General features: G+C 46.9%; 1 protein-coding gene across 2 annotated transcripts; it reads right to left on the reverse strand.

Moving 5' to 3' along the window:
* Positions 1–312: 312 nt before the first annotated feature.
* On the reverse strand, positions 313–10,618 carry PRODH2 (proline dehydrogenase 2). 2 transcript variants are annotated; one of them, XM_081834996.1, is made up of 10 exons: positions 10,403–10,618; positions 9,124–9,317; positions 4,528–4,648; positions 3,808–3,891; positions 3,617–3,697; positions 3,373–3,519; positions 3,058–3,224; positions 2,155–2,265; positions 1,265–1,353; positions 313–1,081 (listed from the first exon to the last, which is right to left on the reverse strand). In XM_081834996.1, exons 1-10 carry the CDS (start codon positions 10,559–10,561, stop codon positions 912–914), a joined length of 1,323 nt encoding a protein of 440 aa, XP_081691122.1. In that variant the 5' UTR covers positions 10,562–10,618; the 3' UTR covers positions 313–911. The 2 variants fall into 2 exon arrangements, with proteins under 2 accessions (XP_081691122.1, XP_081691121.1); XM_081834995.1 differs by having other exon boundaries at positions 10,310–10,618.
* Positions 10,619–12,332: the final 1,714 nt, after the last annotated feature.

The raw sequence follows: 12,332 nt of genomic DNA on the forward strand, positions 1-12,332 counted from the left end.
GTGCTTCCCATAGGCGTCTGTGATTGGCCACTGTGAGAATAGGATTCTGGGTGCAGGGTGCAGGGTGATGGGCTTTTTTTGCCAGAAGGGCTTTTCTTATGTTCCCTGTCCCATCAACATTCCCTGGCATGTACATGAACAGAAGCGAATCTGAATGGCTACAGGACTCCAATTGGTGTAAAGTTGGTTTGAGAAACAACATTTCAAGCAGTAGTGCTTTATAACAAAGGACGGGATACTTATGCATTTGGGATAACATCATGGGAAGATGGATTAAAAACCCAGTTTTGACAATGCAGCAAGACAACACAGTAAGTGGGAGCTGAAGACACTCTCAGATTTTGGGATCCGTGCTGAAGGTCTCAGGGCAGCAAGGTTAGATCTCAAGGCCGCCAGCCAAGCTCAAATTACTACTATTGAATCCAAGACCTTTGCAACTGTGTAATTGGTTATAAAAAATTAAACCACTCATTATTCTGAAAGAGAAAGCATTGCATAAGAGTTTTGCTTGTCAGTGTGTTTTCCTAAACTTTCATTCCCCACCCCCACTGAGATCTTCAAAATAAAAACTTCAGCATTTCCCCCCTAATTCTACCCCCCTCCCAGGCCTCACATTTCTGGCTCTTTCTCCTGTCTTGTATATTTGGCAGGGTTCAGTTTTTGTCTTTCTAGAGTTAGTGGCTCCATGATATCACAAGGTCCTACCCTGACAACACTAAAGCCCATCACATCACTAAGCCCCAACCCATAAGTCTAGGGCTTTGGGATGCTGGAAACCAGGTAACCCGAGGGCGGTTTATTCCATCATGAAGATCATGAGGGAAGTGAGCTAGAGACATTGCAATGTAGGGCCCTGGTTCCATGAATAAGCATTGGGAGGTGGGGTAGTTCTTTGGGATATTTAGATTCCCTCAAGGCTGCCTCAGAACCCGTTTCCGAAGCTCCATTTGCAGCAGATCTCTCTCCTTCCGGATCCCAAGTAAGACGCTTTGGTTCTCATGAGCACGGCGGATCAAGTAGGGGATTACTTCTTCCACAGAGCCGAAAGGGATAGATTTGTAGATGGCATAACCGGCCTGGCCTAGATTTGGGCACAAGATTTTAAAAAGAGAGAGAGAGAGAGAGAGAGAAAGAAAGAAAGAAAGAAAGAAAGAAAGAAAGAAAGAAAGAAAGAAAGAAAGGAGGTGACGATATCGCAGGAGAAACGGAAGTGGCTGTGGGTGTGGAGAGCATCTGTGGGAAGCGGGGTCTACACTACACTCACCTAGCGCCAAGGAAATCTGATCGCACATGCCCAGCAGCTGCCCAAAGCTGACCGGTCCAGCACCCTTGTCGATGCCCATCTCTGCCATCCTTAAAAGAGATAAAACAAGCACATTTCAGCGACAGGTTGGGGAGAAGTTATGAGAGTATCATAGCAGTGAACAGCATAAGCTGTAAGCTACAAGGGCTAGGAGTCCAGCTCAGTCACAAAGACGCTGGCTGGTTTTTTAGGCGAGCTGCTTGCCGCTAGACCTCACCTTCAACCCCTCATCTGCAATATGGGGATAATATGGGGTCAGCTTTACAGGGTTGCTGTAAGAAACAATGGAAGTATTATTTCTACATTAACCAATGGTGGCCGTGTGTGTTGTGTAGTGGTTTTCCATAATGTGAATGGGGCTTCTTTTGCTGCTGTTGTCTCGGGTTTCTAACGTCCTGGATAATGTGTCCCTGTCCTCCTCCCGAAAGGATGCATGTGTTGTCTTCCCAGACGATGTGTGCTGATTTTTCTTTACCTCTATATGCCGACAACCAATATTTTGCTCCTAGGCATGTCATGATAGCAGTATGCCACTTCCCTTATATATAGCTTGCTTTCATGCAAATAGATCTGAGAGGTGGATATGGATTGGAGTATTGGTTGCCGATGTCAGTGAACAGAGAGAACAGTGCTTACACATACAATTGTGTATGTATGTGTGTTGTAGTGTGGAGAGGCTCCCTTCCAGATAAAAGGCAGCCAGTTTTCCAAGGCTTTCCCCCTCCCCCATGGCTCCCACTTTCAGAGAGTACCCATATATCCAAACCATCAGAACTAGTGGACAAGCCAGCTGATGCTTGTTATGTAGAAAGACAACCCCACTCACTTCCCCTTTGTGGTATTCCCCCTACCTTTGAACAGTGTGCATCACGGACGCTTCGTTGTGTGTGGCCACGATCATCTCAAACCTTCCCCTGGCTCGAGACACTTGATCCAAACCAAAATCCAAACAGCGCTGGTAACTGGATCACAGAAAAAAGGAAGAGGACAAGAGAATGAAGCAGAAGGGGCAAAAAATGAGAGAGGTGCACTGTGCATCAAATTTGTATAGGCTGGTTTATATGGATGGATGGACATTAAAAAATCACTACTGTATAACTGATAATAGAAAAATGCAATGCGTCTAATTCAAGTGAGAATAGCAGTTGCATGCACACCGCACATTTAAAACACATGTCTCCCCACAAAGAATCATGGGAATTGTAGATTTACCTCCTTGCAGAACTACAATTCCCAGGAACTTTAACAAGGCAGAGTTCCCAAGATCCTTGGGGGAAGCCCCGTGCTTTAAATATACCGTATTTTTCCATGTATAACTTGCCCCTGTATATAAGACGCCCTCTATTTTGGGGGCAGTAACCAATCACACGTTCCCCCTATGCACTATCCGTATATAAGACTACCCCCCTTTTTAACATTATTTTTTAGTAAAAAAAAAACCATGTCTTATACACGGAAAAGTACACTACTTTCAATAGATTGTGTGTACGCAGCCCAGTGACCTCAGATTGCTATGTGTGCTAATGAGTGCTAATGAGTCATGGGCAATTTCAAGGCCACTCCTGAACTCCCTTCTTATGGTTCTTTATCTTTAAACCAGATTTGGAACAGGCAGCCCTTCAAATAGACAATTCTGCCACATAAAGGACCATCCTAGGCCACACTGTGGAAGGAAGACACCATAGGAAGCTTCTCTTCCCATGCCTTGTATTAATGACCCGCAAAGTAGTGGAACAGGGTGGAGTCCTCCTCACTTTTCATTGGTAGCCTCCCAACTGGGCTGCACAGGATCAGGATATCCTTTTTCCTTTGCCAGTTTCCGCTCTTTCTCCAGGTAAGCCCCCCGGACCAACTTCATTCCGAAACAGACACCCAAGCACTCGGTGAGGGCGACTTCCTGTTTCAACCGCTCCAGGGTGTCCTGGAGGGAGACAAGTTGGCCAAAGACTGTAGTAGAACAAGAAAGGAGTTCTCCAATACCACTGAGTTGTCAAGGTGAGAGCAGACCTTCCTTACTTCCAGGAAGTAAGGTGGATAGAAGGAGGATTGTTTCTGGGGGAGGAACTCACCTTGAGATATGCCTGGTATGTGTTCCAGATCCATGGCTTTTGGGTGTTCCAGACAGCCATCATTGCCATGGTGACAAGCATCAGGGCGGGGTTAATGTAGGTGTATTCTGCATCCACCAGGACACGAACTCCTTTTTCCACAGCATACTGCAGACGGAAAGAGGTTGGGAAGATGAGAACCAGAACAAAATGGACACCATCACCAGGGCTGGGCTCCCCTGCTTCCATCCTCCCCTTAGAGTACCTGCGCTACAGAATTGAGCCGCCTCAACGATTTCTTGAAATGGTGGTTCTCTTCCTGGGTCAGGCAGCCAAAGTTCAGCTCCTGTGGGGGCAGGAGAACAGTTGGAGATAATACACAGGTCAAATAAAGTTTTAGCTCTCTTTGGAGCAAATGTAATCCACCTTGAAGGCAGTGGCAGAAAGGCTCCTCACCTCCCCTTTCATGGCAGCCACCACTCTCTCGACGCTCAGGTCCGACTTGGTCTCCTGCTCTTGCAAATGCAGGGCGATGGTCTTCTGCAAAGGGAGCAGGGGAAAGTAATCCAAAATAAAAGCAGCGTAGCTCCCTGTACGACAGCTCCCTCGGCCAATAAAGCGAGATGAGCGCTACAAGCGCAGAGTCAGTCACGACTGGACCTAATGGTCAGGGGTCCCTTTACCTTTACCTTAGCTGGGACGCGGGTGGCGCTGTGGGTTAAACCACAGAGCCTAGGACTTGCCGATCAGAAGGTCAGCAGTTCGAATCCCTGTGACGGGGTGAGCTCCCGTTGCTTGGTCCCTGCTCCTGCCAACCTAGCAGTTCGAAAGCATGTCAAGTGCAAGTAGATAAATAGGTACCGCTCCGGCGGGAAGGTACAGCCGGAAGCTGTACACCGGCTCCCTCAGCCAATAAAGCGAGATGAGCGCTGCAACCCCAGAGTCGGTCATGACCGGACCTAATGGTCAGGGGTCCCTTTACCTTTACCTTAGCTCCCTTCCCTTCACAAAAATTGGGCCAGAATGAGGTCCTATGCATCAAAAATAAGGCACGGACTGAGATGATAGAATCCTGGAGGAGAGGGGGCTGGCAAGAGAAGCAAGCAGAGGCACCAGTCTCTAGAGCAAATAGTTTTTAAGACATCATGCCCAAGAGGATAATTGCACAATACTCACGCAGAGTGCAGCTGCCATCAGTGCTGTCACCTTCAGTTGCATCATGGGATTGATGGCACCAACTGCAGACAGATCCAGGCAGGTAAGCATAGATTGGGCATTTTTGTCATACCAGTCTTCCCTGGTTGGGGCAAAGCAGATATAATAATAAATCATCATCATCATCATCATCATCATCATCATCATCATCTATTATTTATACCCCACCCATCTGGCTGGGCTTCCCCAGCCACTCTGGGTGGCTTCCAACAAAATATTAAAATACAGTAATGCATCAAACATTAAAAGCTTCCCTAAACAGGGCTGCCTTCAGATGTCTTCTAAAAGTCTGGTAGCTGTTCTCTTTGACATCTGGTGGGAGGGCGTTCTGCAGGGCAGGTACCACTATAGAGAAGGCCCTTTGCCTGGTTCCCTGTAACTTGGCTTGTCGCAGTGAGGAAACCGCCAGAAGGCCCTCGGCGCTGGACCTCAGTGTCCGGGTAGAACGATGGGGGTGGAGATGCTCCTTCAGATATACAGTACATAGGACTGCAGAGTTGGAAAGGGCCACAAGAGTCTTCTAGTCCAACCCCTACAATACAGGAATCTTTTGCCCAACATGGGATTCGAACCCACAACTCTGAGATTAAGAGTCTCATGCTCTACCAACTGAGCTATCCCAAAGTCAGTGCAGAATCTCCTTCTGGTACTACCACTTTGCTTGAAAATACTCAGCAGGCAACATCTGTCAAGAGCAACACTTTCAAACTCTCCGAAAACCTTCCCAGGCCAACTCCTTCCAATCTGCTCACCACCTTCCACTTTCACTCTGTCCTGTTGTTCAATGATCCCCTTGAAGCTTTTGTTGCCAGTTTCCCCAAAGAGAAGTAAAGGGTCAAATGAGATGTGTCTATTTGATAAATTCTTCAATGTTGGGTGGACGATTTGTGTTTAAGAAATAGTTGTTGCTGATCAGCAGCACGGTGGGGGCCAATAGCCCCCATTTCTCACACCATAAGGAACTCTAGCTTAGCGGCAGAGCCTTGCGTGCAGAAGGTCCTAGGTTCAAATCCTGACATCTCCGGGTCAAGCTACAGAGCTACAGTTCCCAACCCACAGCTCTTAACAAACCCACAATTCCCAGGATTCTTTGGGGGAAGTCACGTGCTTTAAGGTGACTAACAGTCATGTCTACCCTTCTCCATCTACCGTACTTATAGACCATATTATGGTTTGCGAAAATTACTCAAAGCAAGTCCAGGTTTTGATTTGAGGACACTGGTTTTTTTAGGTAATCTTTATATACTCTCCACTCTTTTTGGAACCTTTGGTTAGACTGTCCCCTAACTGTATCTGTCAGTTTTGCCATTTCAAAATATTCAAATGATGAAATGAGAAAGAAACCGTTTAACAAACAGAAAAACAGACCCACTTTGAGGAGTTAGGAAGTCTACTAGAAAAGAATAAGAATGGGAAATATAAAGTAGCGTAACGTAAGTCCATGTGCAAGAGCGTACGGATTTAAGGTTATTTATTTTGTGCTTTCTATTTAGTTTGTTTCTTAATTGTCGTTGTATCTTTGTGTGTGTGTTTATGTGTTGTAACAAAAAGTTAATGAAAAGCATTAAAAATAAATAAACAAGGCGGCTAACAATGCCAATAATCATAAAAAGTTGGAGGGTTTTTAAGCCAAGACCAAGAGCAAGATAAGCAGCAGTATTAACAAATCAGCAAAAAGAAAAGCTACACACACACACACACCCCCGCCAAATCATTATAGAGAATGTTCCAAGGCAAGCCTAACTCAGCAGGGGGACTGAACACACACTGTGCATTTAAAGCTGTAGTCTACCTCCCATAGAACTACAATCCCTGCCTCCCTTAAAAAAACTTTAGTTCCCGCCATTGTGAGGGCAGGTGGAGGAATGTGCTTTAAAGGTGCTTTAAGTCTGTTCTATGTATACAGCCTTGGCTTCAACGGACTCTATCACACAAAATTAATCTGTTGTTTGGCTAGTTCAAAGATGGCCGTGTCTCTCTTTGCACCTGCTTTCTTTCCCAGTCAAGCACCTGCGTGTTTCACTTCAGGCCTGAAGCAAATCCGGATAGCGACCTTGTTTGATGTTATCAAAAAGGGGGATCTAGAGTCGCCATATTTCAAAAAGTAAAAACCAGGGAACCACCAAAATTGTTCAGTTTTTTAGGAAACATCCAAAATTGTTGAATGTGGTTTTTCAATTGACTTGCCTAAGATCCAGGACAAAGCGCCACCTTTCCGAAATTCCCCACCCCACCTGGGACGTCAATTCCGGCTTTGAAATCCCGGTAATGCCCAGGAAAATCTGGACGTATGGCAGCCCTGATGGAATCTCCACAACTAGCAGTTTTGACAGGTGAGAGATGTGAAGGGAGAAAGAGTTTCAGGTTGGGGGAGGACTTTAGCAATACAGCACCCTGAGCAAGGACAAATATTTATTATATTCACAATAATTCCTTTTGGTACTGCTGCTATTTAAATGGATCTTCTCAGTAGGTACCTATATAAATATTGTTGTTGTTGTTGTTAGTCCCCTCAGCTCAATGCCCTGTGCTGCCCAGGTTATTATCTACTCTTCCTTTCAGCGTTGAGGCTGGCATGATGAACTATTTAATTTAAGACTGTATTGTTATAGCCTTTTACTCAGAGTAATCCCTTTGAACTTAATGGACCTGTCACACCCATTAATTTCAATGCATCTACTCTGAGTGAAGCTAAGTTGGTTACAACCCTCAATATTTATTTTAAGGCAGTCTATTCATAATACTGATCCCAAGTTGGTTTACATAGGGCTGACATACACCTGGAATTTTCACTTTTTGAAATATGGCAACCCTAGTTTACAATGCATATTAAAGCAACAACAACAAAAGATGTCGTATAACAAAATCAATACGAAAATAACGCAAATATTAATATCAAAGCAGCAGAGCTAAGATTTCCCTTCCATGGCAATTCTTCCAGTCAGGGAAGCCACTTACGAATCACACCAAAAAAGGACACAGATATGCATAATTTGCCCAGGCTAATTTATAGGTGTAGGTGATGCACCTTTAGAAATGGTACCTATAATTAAATTAAGAACACAATGCATCTCACCATAATGAGGAAAACTGTGACCAGATGGACTGTTTATTATGGGCAGCTTTTCCACACATGAAAGGTTTTTTGTTTTTGTTTTTTCGCAGTGTCCACACAACACTGTTAGGACCAAAATGCCAGCCTGCACTCCCCGCCCCCGCCATTTAATCTGGATTTACCCTTTCCGCAATAAGTTTTTTTAGAAGCTGTTGCCAACAAGCCATTTGTAAATTAATCCTCCATCTGGAAGCGCTCTTAGAAAGCAGACACATTCACGGAGGATAAGTCTATGAGCAGCTCTTAATCATGTCAGCTAAATAGAACCTCCAGACCCAGGGGCAGTATAGCACAGAGAATAGCCAGAGAAGGCTTTATGCCTGACAGCACTGCGCTGGCTACTGTGAGAAGCAGGAATCTGGACTGCCTGGCCCTCATCCGGCGGTGCTCTTCTGAAACTCTGAGATTGCATTTTAAAGGGGGCTGTTTTGGGGTTTCTTGCCATTTTCAGCAAGAGGTGATTTCGCATGTGTGAGATAAAAGGGCGAATGATTTATATCTTGCACTGGCAGTGGCTGCAATCTGCTGTGTGTGAAAGTACGCATCGCTACCCTTAGCACCTAACCTCTGGATAACCACTTCCTGAACACAAACCGGATAAAAAAAAACAGGCTGTGAAGACAGCTTTGAGCAGCAGATAAGGATGTGTGAATCATGCTTCCTCACTTGACATTTGAGCACTTGAGCACTTCTCCCCACCTTCTGGCAGTTCCCTCACTATGAGGTTACAAGGAACCAGGCACAGGGCCTTCTTGGTAGTGGCACCCACCCTGTGGAACGCCTCTCATCAGATGTCAAGGAAATAAACAAATACTGTATCTGACTTTTAGAAGGCATCTGAAGGCAGCCCTGGTATAGGGAGGTTTTTTAATGTTTGTTGTTTTACTGCGTTTTTATCATTTCTCAGAAGCCGCCCAAAGTGGCTGGGGCAACCCAGTCAAATGAGTGGGGTACAAATAAAGAAATTATTAAATTATCGTTATCCTCTGGGGCCACATGCACCATTGCCATTAGGTCACCCCACAAAGTGCTAGCTAGCTCATTTATCCGCCAAGAAAGTGTGACACGCTCACAGAGGTAAAAGACAAAGCAAGGGCAGACTTTTGTAATCTTTTGTAGTAAGGCCAAACCTTGGTGCCCCAAATGGATCTTCTTGATTATGGATCTTCTCAATGTTGGGTTGGGGCCCTGTGAGAGAGAGCCGCCTGCACCACCCTAAATCCAGTGCTGATATGAATCCGTCCCGAGCTATGCTTGAATCATATGTGAGTGGAGTACAGCCTCTCACCAGTTTTAGCTAAATCATGTGCCTTGCCTTTAAACCCCTGTCAGAGAACTTGTTTCCTAGGCCTGCCTATGCTTCTCCTCATAGTATCAAGGCACAGCCTTCTCTTTGGCTGTCCAAATCATGCCCCCCCCCACTTTTCTCATCCAGCACTCACCCTTCCTTTGCTTGCCCCACATCTTCCTCTATGGGGACAGCAAGGAGAGGACGGATCCCCAAGTTCTGGAGCCGTCGCAGTGTTTCCTTGACCTCTGTGTGGGTTTCGCCAGCAACAAACTGTCCGTACAGCGTAAGGCGGAGCACAGAAGTCCAGAGTCGGTGGCCCAGAACCCGCCGGGAGACGGAAAGGACCTGGTGGAGAGAAATAAAAGGTTTATGTAACAACTTCTACGTAGACATCGACGGCGAGTCCGAAAGGCTAACAAATAGGCCATGGCAGAGGTGTTCAAGGATGCCAATTAAGGATCCATTTCAGGCATCAAGTGGGATCGAAACTTTATGGCACAATCATTCCCTCCATTACCAGTGTTCAGATTTTGAGCATCGTTGCTCACATAGCCAAAACAACAGCAACCTTGCACAGGAAGGACATATCAGTAGCCTTGGGGGAATCACAGTTTGCAGAAGTACCTCAATAAACTTTAGGGGGGAGGAAACTGAAGTGGGAGTGACACCCCACCAAAAGCATCTCGCTGAGGTTGAGGGTGCTCAGTCAAAACTGGAATGCTGGGGGTGGTGGTGGAATGGAGCAGCTGGGGATCCTGAGGATAGCTGCATTCTGCACCATTTTGTTGCAGTTTCTGCTTGTTCCCTATAATTTTTGATGTTGGTTTTGTGTGTGTTGGTGCTTCTGGAGTCAAAATGTCCCATCAACACACAAGAGAGCAGTATCATCAGGCCGGGGAGTCCCGCAAGGCTTGCAGAAGTTCAACAAATATTGGGGGGGGGAGGGGACCCTATGGGAAGGGGCAGCTGATCGCAAATGAGGGCTACAAATCTTCAGCACCTATTGAAATGTTGACTGGCTCGTGGAGGAGTGGGGGTGGGCAAGAAGAACCAGCAGGAATGGGAAGGGAATTGAGTGACTGGGCTCTGGAGCAGCAGCGCTTCACGCTGCAACAAATTGTTGCAGACAAGGTGAAACAAGACTCCTTTTGGAATACAGTTCAGACCCATCCCACGGCTTGACTCAAAGACCCTTAACTTACCCCCCTCTCCCCAGCCACAACAGAGCACTGTGGGGCACCCTTTAAGCTACAGGTGGTGATTGGAAATAAATTGATTGAGCGGGTGGGTGACCTGCAGCGGGTCACGATCCAAGCCCCCCCCCCCCCCGGTCTCACCGTTGGCGCTTTCCGAACAAGCCATGGGGAGGAGCAGAGTCGGAACACCAGCAGCCCCCGAGTGAGCTCCCAGTTGCTCTTCAGGTGGAATACCTTCCCATTGTCCAAGTTCAGGGAAAGATGGGCAGGCGTGGGGTCCTTCGCAGCATCTTGAGGGGCTGGCTGGGGAGATGTAGATTTCAAAGATACCGCTTGGGAAGCCCAGAGGGAAGCCAGCCTACGGTGCGGCAAGCGAGGCCCGCAGTTCAGCATGCCGCCAGCTCCGTCCAAGGGCCACGGCTTTGGACAGAGTGTAGCACCTGCTGCCTATCCCACAGCGTTTGGGGCCAGCAGGAAACCCCGGCGGGAGGGGTGAAGTAGAGAAAAAGTGCAAGACCCAGCCCACAAGGTGCTGCCTCAGCAGGTTAGTGGGGCAGGTGGAGGGGGAGCAGCTTAGTAGGGTAGAAAAACTGCTGAGGAGGAGAAGTCACTTATTAAACTTCAGCACTCCAAGGCAGTCAACTGTTTTATCCCATCAGAGGCCGTTTCTTTTGAAGGGTACCCATTATTTGAAGCATCACCTACTCAACCACTTCGATTTGTGGAACTGGCCATTTTACTGCTACCACGTTTATTCCACACTTGCAATCCATCGGTCCTTAGCTGTGATTTCCTGCATTGGACTAGGTGGCACTTTGGGTCCCTCCCTCTACTGTTCTGCAACTCCATGATCCTTCCTTCCGTGGTAGCACGTACATTTTGGAGCTCCAGATGATGGCCAGGGATGATGGGAGTCGTAGTTCGAAGCATCTGGAGGGCACCAGGTTGGGGGAGGCTGGTATAGCATGGCAGCCAATGGTTTAGAGCAGGCATAGGCAAACTCGGCCCTCCAAATGTTTTGGGCCTACAACTCCCATCATCCCTAGCTACCAGGACCAGTGGTCAGGGATGATGGGAATTGTAGTCTCAAAAACATCTGGAGGTCCGAGATTGCCTATGCCTGGTTTAGAGCAGGGGTAGTCAACCTTTTTATACCTACCGCCCACTAATGCATCTTTGTTGATGGTAAAATTTCCTTACCGCCCACCAGTGCTCGATGGAAGGATTCAGCTTGTGCCGTAGAACCCCCTACCGCCCACCTAGAATCCTGAAACCTAGGGACCAGGTTGACAACCTCTAGTTTAGCGTGACAAACATATCCAGTGTCTTGTTTCTGTGAAAGGCTGAGCCTTAAGAGGGCTGAGAATTTCTGCTCCTACAGAAGCCAGCCTCTGACAAACCAAATAACTCCCACCTACAATTCCCCCGTGGGGTGGGGTGGCACAATTCTGCATTTCTGCCTGGAAACTCATCATGTCAGGTGGGAAGAATGTTTTTGCTTAAACACACAAGCACAAAGTAGCTGGGACATGGTCCAAAAATGGCCAACTTGGGCATTCCCCTCAGGACTGAGAGGTGTGTCTTAGGAGGTCTCCCTGAGGAATTTATTAACTTTAAATAAAACAGACTGGGTCACCTGCCAAAGGGAGGCCCTACAAATGTGCAGAGGGCAGAAGATACAAGCCACAGTGAGGCAATGCAATCCCCCCAGAGTGGAGGCAATGCAAGACTTTGCAGCTTCTGTCCTTAAGTACTGAAGGTGATTTAGCTGAGGCCTGCCAAGATAAGGAGAAATAAATGCTTTAGCTTCAGAAGCTGAGCCAAGGGCTTAATACGGACGTCCAGCCAGGCTTACATGGAACTAAAAATAAAAAAAAAACCTATCGCAAGAAATTAAGGAGACATTAAAACTGCTGAAATCTGCAACGGATTGTCTCTAGGCCCGGTTAGCACAGAAATCTTGCCTGTTTTTGGTAGTATGCTACTCCAGATTGTAGCCCAAAGCCAGCCTGTGAGCTTTCCCACTGACGATGGGTTACAACTCCGTTGGCATTTCCCCCTTTTTAAAAAACAAGACATGGTCTGTGGTAATTCTTCTGAGCAAAATTACAGTGTCAGACAGTCCAGTATGGACAGGCAAAGCACTACCAACACCCTTGGCAGG

Source organism: Podarcis erhardii (assembly GCF_964252035.2).
Source record: "Podarcis erhardii genome assembly, chromosome: 13".
Classification (NCBI taxonomy): Eukaryota; Metazoa; Chordata; class Lepidosauria; order Squamata; family Lacertidae; genus Podarcis; species Podarcis erhardii.

Bases quoted from the DNA above. Each gene is read 5' to 3' on its own strand.
- PRODH2 (XM_081834995.1), bottom strand. From the start codon at position 10,561: ATGCTGAACTGCGGGCCTCGCTTGCCGCACCGTAGGCTGGCTTCCCTC. The intron at 4,649-9,123 runs GTGAGTGCTGGA...TGCCCCAACCAG, and splicing joins GTGGGGCAAGCAAAGGAAGG to GGAAGACTGGTATGACAAAA. The intron at 2,266-3,057 runs GTGAGGAGGACT...TCTGTGATCCAG, and splicing joins TGGGAGGCTACCAATGAAAA to TTACCAGCGCTGTTTGGATT.